The sequence below is a fragment of the Macadamia integrifolia genome, unplaced genomic scaffold (genome assembly GCF_013358625.1).
Source record: "Macadamia integrifolia cultivar HAES 741 unplaced genomic scaffold, SCU_Mint_v3 scaffold526, whole genome shotgun sequence".
Classification (NCBI taxonomy): Eukaryota; Viridiplantae; Streptophyta; class Magnoliopsida; order Proteales; family Proteaceae; genus Macadamia; species Macadamia integrifolia.
This window is the reverse complement of record NW_024870472.1, coordinates 319,408-340,738: the sequence shown is the minus strand read 5'-3', so window position 1 is coordinate 340,738 and position 21,331 is coordinate 319,408. Positions and strand designations below refer to the sequence as shown.

General features: G+C 39.1%; 1 protein-coding gene across 18 annotated transcripts in view; it reads left to right on the top strand.

The window, feature by feature from the left end:
* Window positions 1-698: 698 nt before the first annotated feature.
* LOC122069038 (tryptophan--tRNA ligase, chloroplastic/mitochondrial-like) overlaps window positions 699-21,331 on the top strand; it is an 81,087-nt gene continuing 60,454 nt past the window's right edge. For 10 of the 18 annotated variants that reach the window (XR_006137328.1, XR_006137327.1, XM_042632977.1 and 7 more), the window contains exons 1-4: window positions 1,085-1,214; window positions 1,597-1,656; window positions 1,755-1,810; window positions 2,030-2,117. Coding sequence is in view for 4 of the 18 variants with exons in the window: in XM_042632980.1 (XP_042488914.1) it covers window positions 885-952; window positions 1,062-1,214; window positions 2,030-2,117; window positions 7,442-7,483 (351 nt within the window). In the remaining 14 variants the exon portion in view is untranslated. Of the gene's footprint in view, window positions 953-1,061; window positions 1,215-1,596; window positions 1,657-1,754; window positions 1,811-2,029; window positions 2,118-7,441; window positions 7,484-21,331 lie in introns of those variants that run through there. The other 8 variants (XM_042632980.1, XM_042632978.1, XM_042632971.1 and 5 more) reach the window with 7 other exon arrangements.

Below are 21,331 nucleotides of genomic sequence, written 5' to 3'. Positions count from 1 at the left end.
TACCTTCTCTCTCAATCTCCACCGTCCACCTCAGCACTGCCACGTGTCATCTATGTAAGTAGAATAACACAACAATGGCAAAATTGACACATGGACATTCTGGATTGTGCCATGAATTGTGTACTAGTGGCGTCCTCAATGGCACTTGGTTTGTGCTTGTCAGGAGAGGGGTTGAACATTAGGGACATCTATTCAAAGGCTTTGTTGGTGCTTTTGTTTCCTCCTTCATAAACAATCTGGTTACTAAGGCTTATTTTCTATGAAGTTGTTGTTTGATGTTGATCTCTTTTTCACTCCGACCTCTGATTCATTCCATATGATTTGCAGTGACTAACAAAACTAAGTTGTGACAGAGTTGTGGTGACCATTGCTGAGAAAGTCGAGAGAGCTGAGAGTTTGCTTTACAAGTTAGGGCAGAGAGGGAGAGACGTAAGAGATAGGGAGAGAGAAGCGAGGGAGTTTTTCATACCTTTTAATTCAAAATGGCTATGAACCGATTTGGTTTGCTCTGATATGGTTCGGTTTAAGCTGGACAATCATCTTTATGGATTGTTTCACTAGAAGGTTAATCTGAGCCGCTCAATCCGAAATGTCCACGTGTCAACTAGAGATACTACACAGTATTGCACAGGATAAGAATGGCTGAGGATTGTTATCCTATAACGACGGCCCACGTCTTAGAGAAGCGAAATGCGAAATCCATTCTCCCGCCCCGCGCAGGCTCCTCCGCTCACGAGTCACGAGTCACGAGTCACGAGTCACGACACGCTCGGATAAGGGGGAATCTCGTATTCTCCATTGCCTATCCAGAGTTCAGACTGACCGTAGCCAGCGGAGAAGGTGAAAGAGGGAAAACGAGGGCAATTCTCAATTAGACATTAACAATGGGTAGCTACGTCCTCTCCCATGTCATGAGCGTCTCCATCGCTTCACCTCGTTTCCTCACTTCAATGTACGTCTTCCTTCTCTCTTTTTCTCCTTTTTTTTTTTTTTTTTTTCACGTCTTCTATGTTATTCCCTCATCTTCTTCTCATTGCGTGTCTTTTGTGTGTTTCGCGCAGGTCAAGTGGTCGACTGCAGAGGAGCTACTTGAAAAAATGGGGACGAATTCATCACTATCGTCTCCCAGGTGGATACGTTGATACTTCTCGATGCTACTGTAGTGTTTCTGTCTCCCAATCCGACATTTCGGAGAAAGCTTCGACCTCTGTGAAGTCAGTTCTCTCACTTTCTTAATTTTATATACTCAATGCTTGGCCATATCTTAAACGTTTTATTGTCAATCCAGAATTCTATTGATTTGCTCCTCGCCTATTAGATGTGGTACTCCACATCTAATTTCATTGTATTCTCAACCTCTTTTATAAGCTAATTTTCTCAAACATTATTTTTTTTTTCTTGGATCCTCACTGAAGCAGTCCAGAATTCTATTGATTTGCTCCTCGCCTATTAGATGTGGTACTCCACATCTCATTTCATTGTATTTTCTATCTCTTTTATAAGCTAATTTTCTCAAACATTATTTTTTTTTCTTGGATCCTCACTGAAGCAGTTGATTTTGGTTTTCAACTATTTATTTATTTATTTTTTGGTAAGGGGAAAAAAGAATTAGCTTGGGACTATACTTCATTGATTCTCTGCAATGAGTACAATAAGGTTACTGATTTGGCTGCCTCTATATTGTAGATATTTAGTTTGATGTTCGTCTGAATCTTTCTTCGTCTTCTTCTCTTGGTTTTTTCTTAAAAACTCAGATGAGTTGTTGATCCAACCTTTACTTAAGGACGACAGTGCAACTCCTGCTTTGCAAGTATAGTTCTTTTTAAATATCTCCTAGCTATTTTCGTTATTCTAAATTGTTATTGGACTCAAGTGCATTAGATTAATGAAAACTGCTGTTTTATCTCGTAACATTGTTATGTCAAAGCTTAACAAGGATCGTGTCACAAACTGGACTCAAATCATTCTTAAAATTCTATATCTTTTTCGTCTTAGATGTTTTTCTTTCCATTCATTCTTAAATTTACAGGAAAAGGGTTGTATCTGGAGTCCAGCCTACGGGATCTCTACACCTTGGCAATTATCTTGGTGCCATTAAAAATTGGATTTTACTTCAGGTTGTTTGATTTCTCATCTTCTTTGCATTGCAGAGTGGTCTTCCCTCAAATATTTTGGATGTAGTGTTTCTTACAAGATAGTTCTAATGATAAATATGTTGCTCGTTCCCCTCCAACAGTTACTTGATGTTAACTTCTAATTTATTTTATGTTCTTTTCTCACTCTCACTTACAAGGACCTTCAAACTTCTCCAATTCTAATGCATTGTGAACTAATTTTCTTTTTTTGCTTCCCTGGTGGCTGAAGTTATCGGTATTCTTAGTCAAGCTTTCTTTGTGTAACATATAGGAGGCATGAATGAAACTTGATGTAACTTATCCAATTGAGCAATTGTATGTGTATACAAATATACAAGGTTCATCATGTAGAACTGAATTGAATAATTCAAACAGTCCCAAATAACAAGAACTTATGTCAGGGAACAATCCAGATTTAAGGAGATATTGGGCTGAGACCAAAAAGGAGTTCAAAAGGGTATGAAATTGAGGTCGAATATTAGGAATAGGATAGGTAATATTTACTGATGATCTGACGTATTTGAAAGTTCAAATCAACAGATAAGGACAAGTCTACAAACTGAAGGACTGAAAAAAAAAAATAGAAAACAGAAAAACAGAATTCAATAAGGGCTTTAAGAAGCTGAATATAGATTGATAATAGGTCTGAAACATGTAGGAAATCAGAACTACAAATCAATGCATAAACAGCAACATAAAAACTCCCAACTGATTAAAAAAACAAGGCCTGAAACTGTGTAAAACTCGATATAGGACAGAATGGAGGAGATTTCACAAAACAGCAGCTCAACAGGTCAGAAATAAGAGCAGGAAATTTAGAGGATGACCTTACTTATCAATAGTGAAAATAATTAATGAAGATCATAAGGAACTGTAGAATATTAGTAGTACGAGAGCACGAACAATAGATGATCCACCCAGGCTTCTCATTGCAAGTGTCAATTGGATCACACACCAATTCCTTCCCTTGATCACACACAAGGATTCTCCATGGAAGAAGAAGAGCAGAAATAGCAGCAAAGTGCTTCTCAAAATCGTGGGCATTAGCTTGCCATTGGGTTGCTTTTGTAGATAGAAAATAGAAAAGGGGCTACGGGCTAGTGACCAATTAGGAAAGATCCCCGATCGGTTGTAGCTTGGATTACAGGATACGCTATCAGATCTTAGCTGATGTGGACTTCTCACTGACTCTTTACTTCTCTCTCTTTCTCTCTCTCTCTCTCTCTCTGGGTAAATAACTCTTTACTTGTCCAAGAGAATAAAAGAAACAACTTAAATTGACCCAAACTTAACCACAACTTAAATTGGACAACTATGGTTCGACCAATTGAACCAAAAAAAGAAAAAGAAAAGAAAAAAAAAAGAGGACTGAGAAAAATAAACATAGAACAGAAACCCATAGGCCACGGATTGGCTAGGCCTTCTTTCTACGTGAGTAGGTCTTCAAATCTCATCAGTTCAACTTCCTGATACTTAGTCACAAGGAGTTATGGATTTTTTTTTGCAAATATTTGCTTTTGAATTGGGGATATATTGATGAAAATCATATGGAAATACCATAAATATTTCGGTTGTAAATGTTAAAAATAGGTATAACCTCACATTTAAAACCAACAAATACAGAAACATCCGTGCATGAGCATGACCAGTAAGATAAATGGAAACAGGTTTGCTTGAAGAGTCATCATCTTGCTTGAGAAAGGCAGCTGGAATATTGCTTTCCCACATGGTTAAAATATTGAGTATAGTTAACATGACAAGATGATCAATCTCATACTCATCCAAATTGGTGAGTGTTATGCAAGCACCATCACCTTTTCGACTGAAAATGTTCCGGAAAAACAAGTGGGGGTAAGAAAAAAATTGAATTATTGTTCTATTTGGTGATGGAATATGCAAAATTATCTTTCTCATGAGACTTCAAGAGAATATTGCAATAGATGCTCTGTGAAGGAAGAAATATGGCAAGCTATGGATCAACCTAAATAGAGATGATCCAGGAGTGTCATGGATATTCAGTGTTTATTATCGGATTGGGCTTGTGCTTCTAGTGAATTTATGAGTCGGTAGAACTTTCTTGGGTTCTGATGGTGCTCATTGGAATTAATGTGGTCTGGGTATCCATGTGGCCTAGGTGGAGTCTAGGCGACCGTTGCCTTATTGCACTGGCTCCTTACTACAAGGCATAACACTTATTTATATCAAATATCACTTACTTAAGATATTATTCATAAATAAGCAAATACCCTTATTTGAATCCAATAAAAAGTAGTTTAAAAATCAAATTCTAAAAGGATAAAAAGTCAATCCCTTAGTCCAAGAACAAAAATTGAATTTTTGGTTGTACGGACAATTTTCAACTTTCAAATGATTGGGTTTTTCTCAATTCTGAAAATTTTATAAATCTTATCATGATGAAACATTGCTAGAAGCCAAAAGTCCGGTAAAATAATATTTTGTTTGATATTAATAAAATTATTTTCTTTTAGGCGATTTTAACAGCATTCACGCACTTTAAAATAAGTTTAATTGGAACATAACTTTGTCCCTAAAACTCAGATTTAAGTAATCTTAGACTTATTGGAAAGTTGGTTTTGTGCTCTACCTAATACAAAATGTCTCATGTAAAAATAAAATCATTTGACTAGTCAAACTTATTATAGAACAAGAACATTTCTCTAAATATTGAATTTGTTATGACTTAATGTGATATAATGTTATTTTTTTATAATTTAATGTGGTTTAATGTTGATTTTTAATGACTTAATGTGGCTTAATGTTGATTTTTGATGATACAAGGTATATGTAGTTTACTATATAATATTATAAAAGAGGAAAAATAAAAATAACACCTGGTCACCTTGTTTGCCTTAAGGTGCGCAATTTGCCACCTAAGCGCTTAGGCAGCCCTCCAATGCCTTGGTTCGCCTTGGCTCTATCACAACTATGATATGCAAGTGTTTTCTGTAAAAAGATAAATATGATTGTCATATTGAGACCTATATGAGTTGGTTTTTGTGTTATAATGTACGTTCTTCGTTGTTGGATGTATGAAGATATATAAATCATTTAAATAGATAAAGTTGACAGTGTTAGTTCTATGACACTACCATTTAGGTTATGAGTGTGTATATAGAAAGAGAAAGAGGGGGAAGCAGGAGAAGGCGATATGATGTTACTGATTCTTCTAGAGGCAGTATTTAAATTTCATGGCGGACTAGAGAGGACCTAATGTGGTTCAGGGTCAACCCTTAATCAAAATAAGAACTTAGACAAACAAAAAAAATTATGGATTTTATGAAAAGAATTTAAGAATTTCAAATTGAGATATTGAATTGGGTTTAATAGCACTCAATCGGCAACAAAGAGTAAAAAACTCAATAATAAGCCTAGAAATAAATTGACTGCCCAACACTGGCCCAATTCCCATGGTCTAGGAAAGCACCAATTTGGTTGTATAGCTCTTGGTTGGATTTTTGTAAGTTTTAGGGAACTAGGGATTCTTCTTGTTATTCTAATGCCATTCAATTTTCTATCGAAAAAAAGTAAAATGGATAAAGGAATTTTAATTAAGGGAAAAATTTTTCTCCATACCCATTGAAATCTGCTTCTGTACAGGACCAACCTTTTTGGGGCCCGAATTTCGTGGACTGGTAGACCTCAAGGTCTGCTACTCACAAGTCAAGTTCCAGCCCAAATGCAATTAGCCAAAATGACAAAATTAAGTTTTGATAATCCATGACGACCAAGAAGGTGCACACCAAGACAGGTCTATGGAGAGGGTGCATGCCATCACAAGTTTGCATTCCAGTCATAGTTAAAACGCGTTTTAAGCGCTGATTTTGAAATTGAACCCAGTGATATGCAAAAAATGCCATAGAAGTAAATGTTTAAAAGTTTTTTTTTTTGGGTGAAAAGCGGCAATTGAGAAACTCAGAAAAGGAAACTTAAATCTTGACTCCCAAAAAATAAATTTAATATTATATATGCTTATTGCCCACTATCAAAATATTAATATTTTACTAATAAGACATGAGTTTATCTCACAATTTGTGTATATATTTTAGTTTTTGGTCCCATATTTTTCAAATATAAACGTTTAAAACCCCTATCTTCCCTTTTTGTTTCTTACCTATCTTGACATTTTTGACTGTATCTTTTACCATCCTGTTCAAGTTCTGAGCCTTTTTAAACACACCTTACAGTTTTAATTATGAAACCAATACTGGGCGGTATATGATTGATTTGGATCTGAAATTTGATGGGTGGCCAATCCAGATCTTTCTCTTTCTATCCAACGGTTAGAACTGTTGTATCATCCTGGTGGCAGTGTGCCACTAGGTGGTCTGTGGAGTCAAATCTGTCTACATTGGACCATGTGAAGGACAGGAAAGAGGAGATAGAGATGAGTAAATCTTGTCAAGATAGAGGGAGAACGTAGGTTTGTTATTAACTATGGAAAGAAAGGGCTTGCATGAAAAATAGTAAAGGAAGTTATTTATTTTTTACTGAGCGGGAGTTATTTGTGTTAGTGCATGTTCATGAATTAACTAAGATGAAAGTGCACCAAAGTTGAAGTAACACACTTCCAATGCCCCTAGCTCTGTCACCCTTTTGGTCTAATATAGTAGGAGAGCAATTCAAATACGAATCTGTTCCAATTCCTTGACTTGCATTTTTCATGCCATGTAGCACGTTCTTCTAGTAGTTATGGTTACTAAATTTTTGACCTTCATACCTGACCTTCAATCAGAAAGGAGTTGGGGGAAGGGTGTAGGGCAGAAGTGAAGAGTGAGAGAGTGAGGGTGGGGGAAATACATGGGGAGTGGGGACCTTGTGAAAATGAGGCTTGGACCAGGTAAGGCCCTTTTTACTCGTAATATAAAAGTATTCCTGTCCAAAGTCTAAACATTAGTAATCATATATTGATGTTGACAAAGATTTTCAGAAATGATGACTGTTAGTCCAAGCACGGTGTCCTGAAGAATCATTGTTTGAATGGTACTTCTATTATATAATCACTGACATTCATGAAAATCATGATTGTTTGGGTCCATAAAGTCTGGTGCTTTTTACTTGGAACCGTTGCATTCAATCTAATCCTTTTATAAATTTTCATCCAGTTTATTTCCCCTATGGTTGAATTTCTTTACTTAAATGGATTCAATCTGCTCCACCTATTAGGTTTAAGTTTTTAGGAGACACCACAGTGAGCAAAGTTTTTTTGTCAATCTTCTTAATCAAAAACCTGTTTTCACATTTTTTTACTTGCCATGGTAATCTATGCTCTTACTTTATTATTGCAGAATATATATGAGACATTCTTCTTCATCGTGGACTTACATGCAGTATGTTTAAAGCTTTTTTCATATTTTTCCTCTTTACCTTTTCCTTTTCTGATAGATGAATTCTTGAAAGTGTTAGTGATAACATTTGGTCTTCAGTTTTTCTATTGACATCTTTTCTTTTGGGAGGGGGTTAGTGATGGAGACATAAAAAATTCATGTAGATTAAAAACTGCATAGAAATTCATGTAGATTAAAACTACATAGGAATACATAATAATACAACGCAACGCATAAATCCTCTTTTCTGTAGAGAAGATCACCAGAACATAACCCCAAAAACGATACAAAACCATGAGATTCTATCATACATGGTTGTCATGGTGCATAGGCATTTGAGGTGGTCAAGAAATAAGTTGACACCAAACAAGGTGCCAAAAAAATAAAAAATAAAAAATAAAAAAACTGGCCAGGATTACTATGGCTCCTAGGTGATTCAAGGCATTTGAGGCCGCCTAAGCGCTTAGATGACAAAGCGCCCGTCTAAGAGTTGCAAAGGCACTCAAGGTTTTGTAGTATTTTTTAATATATTTATTAGATCTGGTATAGCAATGATATAAATATGCTTAATTTCTTGTCAAGAATCAACACTTTAAGGCTGTGTTTGGTGCGATAGAAAAGAAAAGATATTTTGTATGGTTTTCTTGGATGCAATTTTTTTCTTAGTGTTTGGACGACTTTGGTGGATTGAAGATTCTTCTATTAAAAATTGAAAATTCTTCGGGGTTTGTGCATTTTTGCTATAGCTATTGTAGAATTTTTTCTCTGTGAGGACGAGAAAAAACGAACTCTCCCAAGGAAACTGTATAGAGTGGTGAGAGAGATTGCCGATGAGGGAGAGATTGTAGAGAGAAAGTGAGGGAGGGAGAAGGGGAGGAGAGAGGGTGAAAGAAAGAGAAAGATAAGCAAAGAGAATAGGGGAGGAAAGTAGAGCGGGGCATATAGGCAGTATTGGGAGATTTCTATAGAGAGTGGAGGGAGGGGAGAGAGGGAGAAAGAAAAATAGGAGGAGAGCGAGAGAGAAAGAGGTGGAGAGAAAAGAGAGATTATCACCAGAATATCAGAAAAAACAAATCATTGGGGAGAGCAGGGGAATCGTATGTTGCATGATCGCCACCGGATCTTGCTGTTGTTCCTTCTCCGGATTGCCTCTCTCTCAAATATTCTTTGTTTTTTTTTTTTTTTTTTATCTCAGCATCTCACGGGCCCCTCAATGCACTTTCAGTGTGAAGCAAGATCAGGACTGTTTGGCTAGTCCCTCCCCCCCCCCCTCTCCTTTATGTTTGTCTTCTCAGTCCCCTGTTCTTTTTCCCCTTCTAGGTTCTTTAAATCAACATGGGTTAGAGCGTTAGGGTGAAGATGGGTTGAAGTACTGATAAAGTCCCCTCTAATAGTCTGATCCATTTGTGAGAGACAGCTTAGGAGCTTCAATTGGAAAGAAGCACCTCATAATGGAATAATGGATCCACTGACTTGAGATGAATTAAGAATTGATAGATGCAGTGCAAGATGTGGTGGTCAAGCTGGAACCTAACCCAGATGTGCAGTCGGCCTGCAGTAGTGAGGTGACCTTGTAGTTTCTCAAGTATTTATAATCAATGTAATTACTTCCATTAGCAGATTAATGTCGACTTATCAATGTTTAAGATGGACATAGATGAAGACCTTTAAGGATGCACTTTGGGACTTTTGGCCATGCAGTTATAAAATCCACTCGGGAAAATGCTGGTCCTAGTAAGCTCTTTAATTTTGTGTCTTAGTTCAATTCATGTAAGTATGTATCCAAGTGCATTCACTTACCAAGAATATTCTAATGTAGGTGAATGGTGGGTTCTATATATGAGGTGCACGTAACTTGAATATAACAATTAAGGTGCTCTCCCATATATGTTCTGCCTCCGGATATGAGTGCAACTGCAGTACATTTCACTTATTCAATCCAAGTGGTGGAACTGATTGGGTCATAAACATTTGGAGCAGTTGATGTGCACTGCAACATGAGGTTGAAGATGCAAGCACATATGCATGGGCATAGACAATGACAAAGACCTATTCAAGCTCAGCAATATCTTCCAAGTGAGTCAGATGAGGAAGATTCCCTATAGGAGTGGTTGAGGGATCGAGGTGACCTCTTGATGGATTAGCTTCCTGGTAGGCCCTACCCTAAGATTTCTAGTTAGATGGTGCCAATGTTAGTGGGTTCAATGCTTCTCGAGAGGATTGAGCTCACACAAATACTCCTTGACCTTTTGAGTCCCATCTTGATGGGGATGACAAGTATGCCGAGTGGTCGCATTCAAGTTCCTTGCACACTGTTCCTGTCTGGTGGTGGAGATAATGGCAATGCTGATGGTGATGGCGATGGTGATGATGATGATGGTGGTAGTGGTGGTGGTGATGGCAATAGATTTGTGAGCCTTCGAGAGGAGCACAACCAGGGAGAGGTGGGGTCAGAGCTGGAGCCTATCCGTTTCACAGGAGAGACTCAATTTGATCATGCTACCCAAGATGCCAGCCATGGTGCATGTGCCCCCTTATGTGCAGGTTATTCTAGAGGCCCGTGATGTAAGGTAAGATCACCCTAGGCAAACAAACGCCAATAGTAAACAACTCACTACCAATCTCAGGTCTGAACTCAGATCAGAGAACCAAAACAAAGCAGAATAAGACCCAAAAGGAGGATTGTATTAAAACTCGGAGAATTGGAAACTAGAAGCCTCACACCTGATCAGGTTAGACCCAGAAGTAGGTTAGTATAACCCTCAAAGAACCTTCTCAACAGGCAGCAACTTGGGACAGAACCTGGCGGAAACAGGGTTTCGGCCAGAATAGGGGAAAGGCCTGCGGCTCACTTGTGGCTGGTCAGATCGGCTGATTGTAGTGGCCTAGCCCTCCAAAGGGCTTCCCAAACAGAGGTCTGATCTGGGAGTTATGGTGAAAATCGATGGAAGCCAAAACCCTGACACCTGGTTGAAATCGATTCTCCTTTTGGCTGGCTTCAAGCTGATCTGTAGGTGGTGCTTCTAGGCTTCAATAAACTTGCTTTGATCTCTCAATCACCTCCTCACAGCAGAAAAATAAGAAGAAATAAGAAGAAGGCGGCGATGGATGGGCTTGTGATAGATGTGGGTGGGATATGGCTATCTCAGTCTGAGCCTCTGACCCGCAACAATTTCAGATGTTGATCCATCCTATCTCAGGAGGTTTTGGAGCTACAATGGCTGCAATTCATCAAGTCTTCATTAATTTGAGATTGGTACAACAATCTCTGTTTTATAGGGAGTACATAACCTTACAAGATAGAAACAGTTCCCAAATAGGAAAGTAAAATAAAAGGAAACCAACAGCTTTAGACTACTAACAACTAACTTGTAGACTAAGAAAAAATAAGAGACAAATAAAAGGTCCCTTCTAGAAGCTAACTTGACTTGTCCAACTAAAGTTTGACCAGTCAAACACTAAAAGACAAAATACAGCTGTATGGGAGAAATCGCAGGCAGCAAGAAAAGCTTCTGAACAGGTGGATCAATGGCTGCTTTGGGCTCTTCTAGAAGACCGATTTGAGGAAACAAATATGCATTAATTCAAGGGCGTCCTATGCTGGTTCGATGGCTGCTGAGATGGCCGGCATAGGGACAAAAAGAGTGAGGGCCAGCTGGGCTCGATCAGCCCAAGGGCTGGATGGTTTGGCTGTCCGCCTTCCTCCTTTGGCAGTGTAGGCCAGCATGTGTGTCTATATCAGCCCGTGTCATAGGTTTATATTAGATGAAGTGCATGAGAGCATTGACAAGGAGATAGATGTTTCTCCTCTTGATTGGAAAAACTTGGAGGCCTCATTTGGAGGGGAGTAGTGGATATGGTTGTTATGGACAGTCGGGACAGTGGCATGCACCATCATTTCCCACAGAGCCATCCAATGCTGGGTATGGTGGGTTTGGTGAACTTGATCAGTATGCGTCTTTATCATGATCATTCCCTGCTACTCATGATGATTGGTCATAGGGTATGTATCTTTTGTGGATAACTTCTTCTCATTCCCAGGTCCCCAACAATTATATTAGCTCGGTCCACCAAGCAGCTGCAGTGGATCCGCATTTGCATCATCTTCCCAGTCCGGTGATCTATATACGAGGTTGGAGGCTATCCCGCTTTGTCTAGAAGATTGGATGGATACGGAATAGAAAGGGATAGATGAAATGCCAGCTCTTCCCATCCAATGTCATAGAGAAATAGATAGGAGTTGGTCCAGAATTCGATGATACCAGCAGAAACTTGCTTCTTGCTGGCTGTGATAGAGGCATTCAAAGAGTAAGGAATCGAAATGGTATCGAGAATACATTGATGATGAGACCTATTAGGCCTGCTATGACGTACTTTGAACTTTTATTCAGAGTTCAGACGTAGCATGACATAGCCTTCTTTTGTGATATAGTTGGAGGAACAGTTTTGTCAGCGGCAGCAATTTTCCTCATATTTCAAGCCTGTCTGGGATTCTGTGGTAATTTTTTATTTTTGGATGAATAAATAATTCATTACCAAGAAGAAGAAGAAGAAGAATATACAGGGTGAAAAGAGGGGGAGGGCCGAAAGCCCTAAAACTAGCTAACTAGAGGATACAACAATTTGGGGGGGGGTGATAGAGTAGGGGAGACCCCAGGAGACAACAATGAGCCTGTTCCTTGGGGTGTCACAAACCAGGCGCTGACGAAAAGATTTGAGCTTGGAAGAAACGTCGAAGTAGATGGCTTTCCAAATCCATTCAAAAAAAGGAAAGTTGTGGGTCCATCTACGAAGGTTACGTTCCATCCAAAGGCGGTGATGGTGGTGCAAAAGGTGAGCTTTCCAACTGTCACATATGGAGGAGCCACTATAGGTCATGTCTACCCAAATCCATTCACAGGGAAGGGGGAGGATGGGACGGGTGGTGGGCCAGCATGAACAGAGAACCTTCTTCCAGATGGATCATGGAAGCAGAGAAGGGGTAGGAGAAGAAAAGATGGTCAACATCTTCAGTACCATTCCAACATAGACAACAGGAAGTAGGATCTGAATGTGGTGGTAGTTGAGGAAGGGCTGTGTAGGGAGGCAGTAGGAGAGGGTTGGTCAGGTGGTGAAGCTATGATGAGGGATGTGCCTTTTAAACCAGACGAAATTGCGCTAAGGAATAAAGGGGTCTTTGGAGCAGATAAAGTTCCAGGTAGAGGCAGAGGAGAAAAGGCCCAAGGAGGGTACCCAATTGACGATATCATGGCCAAGGAGGGGGCCCAATTGACAGTATCATGCAATCCTCTATGTCCAGGGGGAATGGGAGGAAGGGAGGACCAGAGATTGGCCAGGGGGGAGGAAGAAACGGAGGGGACCAGCCATGGTGGGAGAGGATGGAGGCTACGGTGGCGGATTTGGTGGAGCTAGAGGAGGAGATGATTTTAAGAGTGACCAGGGGCAAGAGGATACCCGTAGCGTGCCGCTGGTCAAGCCAAAGTGAGGTGGAGGAGCCATTGCTAGTAGAACAGGATATGGTAGGAAGGGCAAGGGGTATAAAGTTGAGGATACAATGCCAGATCCATGACGCATCATGGGGAAGAGCTGCAGTCCATAGGGAATCAGATTTGAGGGGAACAGAAAAAACCCAGGAGACCCAGATGCTTCACTGCTTGGAGACAATCTTCCAGATAAGCTTAAGGATTGCAGCGGAGTTGACATCCTTGATTTTGTGGAGGCCCAAGCCACCTTCAGCCTTAGTTTGACAAACCTTAGACCAACTCATAGGGTGAAGGAATTTGGTGGCATTAGTGCCTTTCCAAAGGAAGGCACAGAGAAGAGAATCAATGGCTTTGGAGGTGGAAGCCAGGAGACAAAAGATTCCGGACCAGTAGAGGTAGAGGGATTGGAGAATAGATTGGATAAGGACAAGGCGACCATCATGTGAGAGGAGTGTGCCTTTCTAAAGCTATAGCCTTTTCCTGATGGAGTGAAGAATGGGAGAGCAATGATGGGAAGAGAGCCGAGAGGAAAGAAGGGGGAGCCCGAGGTATCTGATAGGGAGGGTTCCCAAAGAGAAACCAGAGATGGTAAGGAGCTGGGATTGGTGGACCTTGGAAACACCCCAAAGAAAAATTTTGGATTTGAGGATGTTGATTTTCAAACCCTAAAGGGACTCTAATAGGTGGAGGGAGGCCATGATGTTGATGATGGAAGTCGGGTCAACTTTAGTGAAGATCATGAGATCATCCACAAAAGCGAGGTGGGTAAGCCTGAGGGCTTTACATTTAGGGATGGGGGAGATGAGGTGTTGATTAGTGGAGGATTGGATCGAGTGGGAGAGAACTTCGAGGGCCTGACAGAAGCAGAAGGGGAGAGGGGACACCCCTGTTTGATGCTAACCGCGGAGAAGTAGCCCATAGTGTTGCATTGAGGAAGACAGAGAAGCGAGGGGTGTAGATGCAAGAGAGAATCCAGTGTACAAAGGAGGGAGGAAAAGACATTTGGAGGACTTTGGAGATGAACTCCCAGCGGAAAGAGTCAAACGCCTTATGAATGTCGATTTTAAGAAGGGCCGTAGGGGAATGGGCTTTACGGTTGAAGCCTCTGACAATCTCATGGCAAAGGATGATATTATCAGAAATACTTCTCCCAGCGATGAAGGTTGATTGATTTGGATTGACAAGGGAATCAATGACCTTTTGGTTACAGTTGGCGAGGATCTTAGCAATGAATTTGTAGAGGGGATTGTAGGGGGAGATGGGCCTGAAGTCAATCATACATTAGGCTCCCTCCTTGGGGATGAGGCAAAGGAAAGAGTGATTGATGCCAGAAATTTGGGAAGGGTTGAGGAAGAAGCTGTGGATGGCGAAGATGAGATCGTCACAAATGATGTGCCAGCAAGAGGAGAAGAAGCCCAAGCTGAAGCCACCAGGGGCAGGAGCTTTATTGGATTTGTGGTGGAGGATCGCAGAAAGTAGCTCATCGTCCGAGGGAATGGCTTGAAGGGATGGTAAAAAGTGATCAGGGATGAATTTGTTAAGGATGTTGGGGAGCATGTGAGAGGCCGAAGAGGAGGGGGGATGGAAGAGATCATTAAAGAAGGTAACAACTTCAACTTTGATGTCATTGGGGGAGAGAAGATCCTGACCAGAGCGGGAGATGAGCTTATGGATAGAGTTGGCATTTGTTCGGATTTTGAGGGAGCGGTGAAAGTAAGCCGAATTGGAATCCCTAAGCTCAAGCCACTTGATCCTGGATTTCTGACAAAGGAAAGATTCTTCCTGGGCAAGACGGGAGGAGAGATCCAAAGCTGCCAACTTTTCCTTAGCAGCTAGGGAAGGATTGAGAGGTTCCTGTTGGAGCTTGGACTGGATGAGATCAAGTTTCTCTTGGCAAGTAGAGAGCTGCGTAGAGATGTTACCAAATGTGGCGGAGTTCTAGGCCACTTTCACACTCTCGAGCTTTTTGGCAAAAGCAATGAGGGGAGAAGAGGAGACAGTGGTGGGGGTGGCCTAGGTATCCCTGACTAAGGGGAGAAAATCCTTATGGAGGGGTCCACATGTCAAAGAATTTGAAAGGCTTAGGCCGAAGGAGATGTGAGGATGAACAAAGAGGGAGATAGGGGAGTGATCAGAGATGCTGGGAAGATCAAACCAGGCGTGTGACGAGAGAAAGGAGGGTAGCCAAGCTTTATTGACAAGAAGGAGATCAAGCTTACAAGCCACCCTATCAGATCCTTTATAACGATTGTGTCAGGTGAGTTTGGAACCAGACCATCTAAGGTCATTTATCCCTGTATCCTCAATACACTCATTGAAGGAGTCAGAGGAGAGGATGCCAGTAGGGGTACCTCCCAGTTTCTCATGAGAAGCCTTAACCACATTGAAATCTCCTCCAATACCCCAGGGGAGGGAGGAGTGGGTGGAGGAGAATGGGAGGAGATCAGACCACAGAGGGAGTCTGTTAGGGGCCCGATTAAGAGCATAGACAGTGGAGAAGAAGGAAAGGGGGGAGCCTGAAGGAGAGAAGGAGAAATGGATGACTTGGGAGGAAGAGGCAATATGGGCGATGTGATTAAGATGAGGGTTCCAAAGGATCCAGATGCGCCCTTGGGAGAATGGGGGTAGTTGGTCACGGCGTCAAGGCGAACCAAGGCGGTGGAGGGTTGTCTAAGCGCTTAGGCGAGAAGGCGCCCGTCTTAAGGCGAACAAGTGTTATTTTTTATTTTTCCTATTTTCTAACATTATTTAGTAAGTTATATATACCTTGTATAAAAAAAAAAAATTCAAAATTAAGCCACATCAAGTCATTAAAAATCAACATTTAGCCACATCAAATCATAAAAAATTAACATCAAGTCATATTAAGTTATAAAAAATCAACATTTAGAGAAATGCTCTTATTCTATTATGAGTTTGACTGGTCAAATGATTTTATTTTTACATGAGATTTTTTGTATTCGTTATAACATAAAACCAGCTTTCTAACAAGTCTAAGATTATTTAAATCTGAGTTGCAATGACAAAGTTATGCTTCAGTCTAACTTATTTTTAAGTGCGTGAATACTGTTAAAATCGCCTGAATGAAAATAATTTTATGAATATCAAAACAAAATATTATTTTATCGGACCTTTGGTTTTTAGCAATGTTTTAACATGATAGAATTTATAAAATTTTCATAATCGAGAAAAACCCTGGCATTTAAAAGTTGAAAATCGTCCCTATAACCAAAATCCAGTTTATGTTCTTGGACTGGGGGGTTGACTTTTTATCCTTTTGGAATTTGATTTTTAAACTATTTTTATTGGATTCAAATAGGGCGTATTTGCTTATTTATGAATAATATCTTAAGTAAATGATCATTTACTTGAATGATATTTGGCATAAATAAGTGCCGAAACACAAGGAGACATGCAGTGCAACAAAGCGGCTATCGCCTAGGCCCCAGGCAAATCGCCTGGACGCCTAGTCGTCGCCTAGGCGACGCCTTGACAACTATGCCTTTAATGTCTTATAGAGTTATAGTTGTAACACTTTTAGAGTTGTACTTGTATTTCTAAGTTGTAACATTTTGACATTTAATAATTATGAAATGATTATTTTGTTGAATTTTACGTGTTATAGTACTAATTATGTATAACATAGGCTATATTTGAGAAAGTATACAGCCAAGGTACCATACACTACCAACCTAGGGTACAAAGCCAAACTAGCATTATGAGAGTGTTAACAACCTAAAGTTTCCATTATGTTGAGAGATGCTTAATTAGGGTCTACATGAAGTGTCAGGCCAAAATATGATTCTAACCACTGATATGGTCAAATGAAACCAACCACCAAAACATGCAGGGTTTTAACCAGGTTTTTGTGGCTCCATGCCAGGTTCAAAATCTCATTTTTTTTTTAATTTTTTTTTTTTTTTAAATTTTTTGGTCTCGGTTTCTTGTTTTGGTGGTCAAACGGCCATATTATGACTTGAAACTTGGTGGGGAGCTTGTTTTAAAGTAAATAAACATGTTTAACTTAAATTTGCAAAAACAATAAAACATAGTGGTGTTTAAGAGATGCAACCTCGTTCGGCAGCAATCGTCGAACCATGAAATATTACTGGAACAAGTCAACAAGACATAGTCTGATAGTAAAACAAGTAAATAATGCATCCATGCCATTATCAAAACATACTATTGCTTAAATCTTGTGGCCCCACCACCTATAATCTTCTTGTGACAGTAGTTGCACTCTATTTTCCTTTTATCACTATCAATCAGCACTCTGTGTTTCCATGCAATCTTTCCACTATCATGACTCTTATCACGTCTTCTACCTCTTCTCCCGCCTTCCTCGTCACCTCCTTTATCAGACATTATATATCACCCTAATACTGATGCATAGAAAAAATAAGTCATTATTAACTTAGGCACGTCATATGAGACCACTAAAAAGTATATGGTAGCTACTTATATTTTTTCTTACATCAAATTTTTTTTTAATAATATAATGACATAATACAACAAAATCAAATATGGTATAACATAACAGGCATCATGTACGCTTCAAAACATTTTAAAATTAATCTCATATTTTTCCTTTATTTTTCAAATCAAAACAGAGTAATTTTCCCTATTTTTCCTTTTTATTTAATTATTGAACTATTTATCATATTTTTTGAAAATTAAAATTATTATTTACCTACTGGGAAAAAATATTGATCCCATAGAGCTGTAGATCGGCCAGTGGTGATTAACATATATATAATAGAGTCCATCAAAGCTATATTAATCACAATTTTTTCAATTTTATGTTGATGAAAAATGTATTTTCTAAACTAGAAAAATAAAATAATCACTTTTAAACCAAAATTTTTTTTTGACACGTGAGGTCATAGATCGGCCTCTGGTGTCGAACATATAATCCATCCTTAAGCAATATGTATTTATGTTACTATTTAATAAAATAAATGGTTTTGACGAAAGTGGTTTACCTTTTCAACCTTGGAAGTGTGTAGATCTTCAACAATGAGAGCCCTTAGAGTGATCTTCAAAGGATTAGAGGTGAAGATGTGGTAAAAAAGAGGAGTCTTCAACTAATATTATGGTATGTAGGTACAAAGATGCAAAATATTTCGCAACAGATGAGTTGGAGTCGAAATTTCGACCCTTGCTCACGAGATATGTGCTTTTATAAAACACATGCTGTAACATTTCGGTGAGATGCCGAATGTGACACGGAATTTTGACTGAAACACTACATTTTTTTAATTCTTTCAGTAAAAAAAAAAAAAAAAAAAAAAAAAAAAAAAAAAAAAAATCCCGAAATGACTGATATTGGCGAGATTTCGAACCATGGTTTCACGAAATATTTCGGTTTTGATCAAGGTCGAAACCAACTCATCAAACCTTGGATGTGAGGAGGTGCAGAACATGTTCAACTACCATGAAATTATTGTTGAGGGGTGACTTAGAAATATCCTAAACTTTCTATAAAAATCTTTGGCTTGATAGGTGTCGGTGACAGCCCTTTTAAATTTGCAAATAAAGCGGAAAAGTCAAGTTCAAGCCTTACATCATATTTCAATGATGTATTGTAGCAAATAGGAGCTTCCCTTTGGCATGGGATCCACATGGAGGGTCAAAGAATATAAATAGATATAGGGGGTAGGTGGATTGGATTGTTTATTCAATTTCTGCCTTTTGGGGAAGCAATGTTATATTTTTTTCTTAGCTACAGATGCAAGTTTGATCTTTCCACTACAATTGGGTTTAATGGTAGTTGTTTGGGAGAGAATTTATTCTTAAGTCTGTTTATGTTTCACTATGACTTCCTTGGCCCTACCCATATGCCCATACATACTAGGCAGCCAAATTTTTATCCAAGTGTACCGGAATCTTCCTATTGAGGCACTTCATTTCATAAGGCTAGAAGATTTTACTCCCATAAAACCTTTTTGTGGACACCGGACTCAATCTGGAGCACCTTCTTGAAACCCTACTCCTTGTTAAACTGATTACTGACAGTCCTCATCGCAGTAATTAATTCTCTAATCAATCAATCAGCACGTGAAACTAGAGATTATTATTGAATATCCAAATTTCTAGAGATCATAACATTAAGTTGTTAAGTCCCATTTAAGTACTGCATTGTCCCCTGTCCCTCTTTCGTGCCCTTCCATAGTTCCATCCCCTACCTAAAAGGTTTAGTTTATTTCTCATGTACTGCTCCTTGGATAAAATCATCTAGTTTAAATTGGTGATCAAATCATTCTCTGAGGCAGGGGACAATTACTTTCTGATTCTGACAGCCAGTGTTGACATTGATATGGACCCTCACTGTGGCGAAATGTTCTGTTGCCGTAATCGTCCAAGCCTTCTCCAAACTTTGTAAAGGAGTACAAAAGTGCTGCTGTCATTTGTATGAGAGGTGTTGGCCAATGGCCATGTTTCAGCGATTCCATTTTGCTTCTCTCTTTCTGCCTCCTACCCCAATGAGAGCAGTTATGGAACTTAAGAAGTTAAGTGTCGCACCATTAGTGTTGGCATGAGATAAGCTGAGGCACGTGCTTGTAAATCCTAATAGTGTTGTTTCCATGGTGTTCAGGCTTCTTTTTGGTTAATTTAAATTTTTATTTGTTAAAAATACTTATTTTCATATATTTCCTCTTAAATAAAACAACATTTCATGGATTTTTCCCATATAAATCACTATGTTATATAAGTATTTGGTTGTTTATTTACTAGGAAGCCATGTTTTTGAGGCTTACACCACACCTTTTAGGTCAGTGGAACATCTCTGTGTCTGAACACGCTGGTCAGCAGTTGATGTTGTGGTGGCTTTGTATTACATGGTAATACCCTGTTTTGTTACAATTGCCCTGTCATAATCAAGAATAGGAACTTTTGTTTTATTTCAACATGAAGTTAGCACTGATTTTCCTAACTTGTTAATTGAAATTTGCAAATATCCTATATGATATTGCAAGTTTAATTCTATGTTCCCCTCCAAAAAGGTATCATTGCTGATTTTACATTTTTTTTCCAGTGTCATGATTAAAATTGGCATGAGGAGAATAATTCTCCTGAAAAGAGAAGTAAAAAAGACTGATGCCCGTTGCATCTGACATTAATTTCTTATGTAGGCCTATGCGCAAGCTTGGGAGGCCTATAAAGTGCTGGTGGCAGTCCAAGGGCTGAAATTGACCTCTGTGTAGTTTATATTATAGGGTTGGGCCATTCAATTGTTTTGGGTTTCATTGTAATAGGCCTAATTTATAAGCCCATAAAGTGGGGATAAAGTTAGTACAAAAGATAAATATCTAAAAAAAAAAAAGTTAGTACACAAGATTAGTAGTTAAGTGTTTGAGTTATATTCGAATACTTATAATGTAGATCAAGAGAGGTTTCAATATAAGTATTCACGCTGTAAGAAGCCCAAATCCTATTCTAATGGGTTAAATAAGTAGCCTATGGGTTACGTAGGTCATGGTTAGTATTTTTGTGTTTTCTTCTATAATGGGCTTATTTTGAAAGTCCACATTTGAGGGATAAGTGACCCATATCAATTTAATTAGTTAGTTGTATCCAGTCCTCTAAGTGGCCAAGTCTTGGGGATGTCAATAGGTTAGTTTAATTGTTAATTGTGAAAGATCTCGAAAATGTAAAGTTCATTAATTATCTTAAAAAGTCCCATTGTAAGTCCTATGAAATGTACAAGCCATTAAATATGGGAGAAAGTCCCAATAAGAGTCTAGAACCCCCCTACCCTCTCTATAAAAAGAGCTGTCTGTAAGCATTTGAAATAAGAGTTTGAATGAAATTTAGTTTTTACCCTTCTTCTGAGTGAACAGATTTTAGTGAGATGCTGTTCCTAGTGAGATGCTAGGTTGGTTAGAGAGATTCTAGCCTAGGCTTGGGGTGTGACTCTTCAAGTTATATCTTATATCCTTCTTACTTCTTCCTTTGTTATTAAAATTTTGTGTTCTCACCTCCCTACAATCCTGCCTATTGAGGATTTTGATTTTGTTGAAAGGCTCATACAAGATCCTGTTATTTTGGTATCAAAGCTATGGCTAAACCCCGTTCAAGGAATTCTGACTTAACAAATATTCTCAGCTAGATCATTGACATGATGAGGCAGTTATCAGATTGCATGACTGCTTTTGAGTACATTTTTGAAGCCAAATAGGGGCTCTCTGCTAAGTTCTGCCCCCAACGCCTAAAGAATGCTATTGTAGCAGTTGTTGATGCCAATTTGGAGATGGAGTTCTATTATGGACTTCCTCCTAAGGAGGAGGTGGAGGAACAACCTGGCTGATGATGAAGCAATGGTGACCCATGGCACTCATGTCTTATGTTTGGTCCCATCAACAGAGAT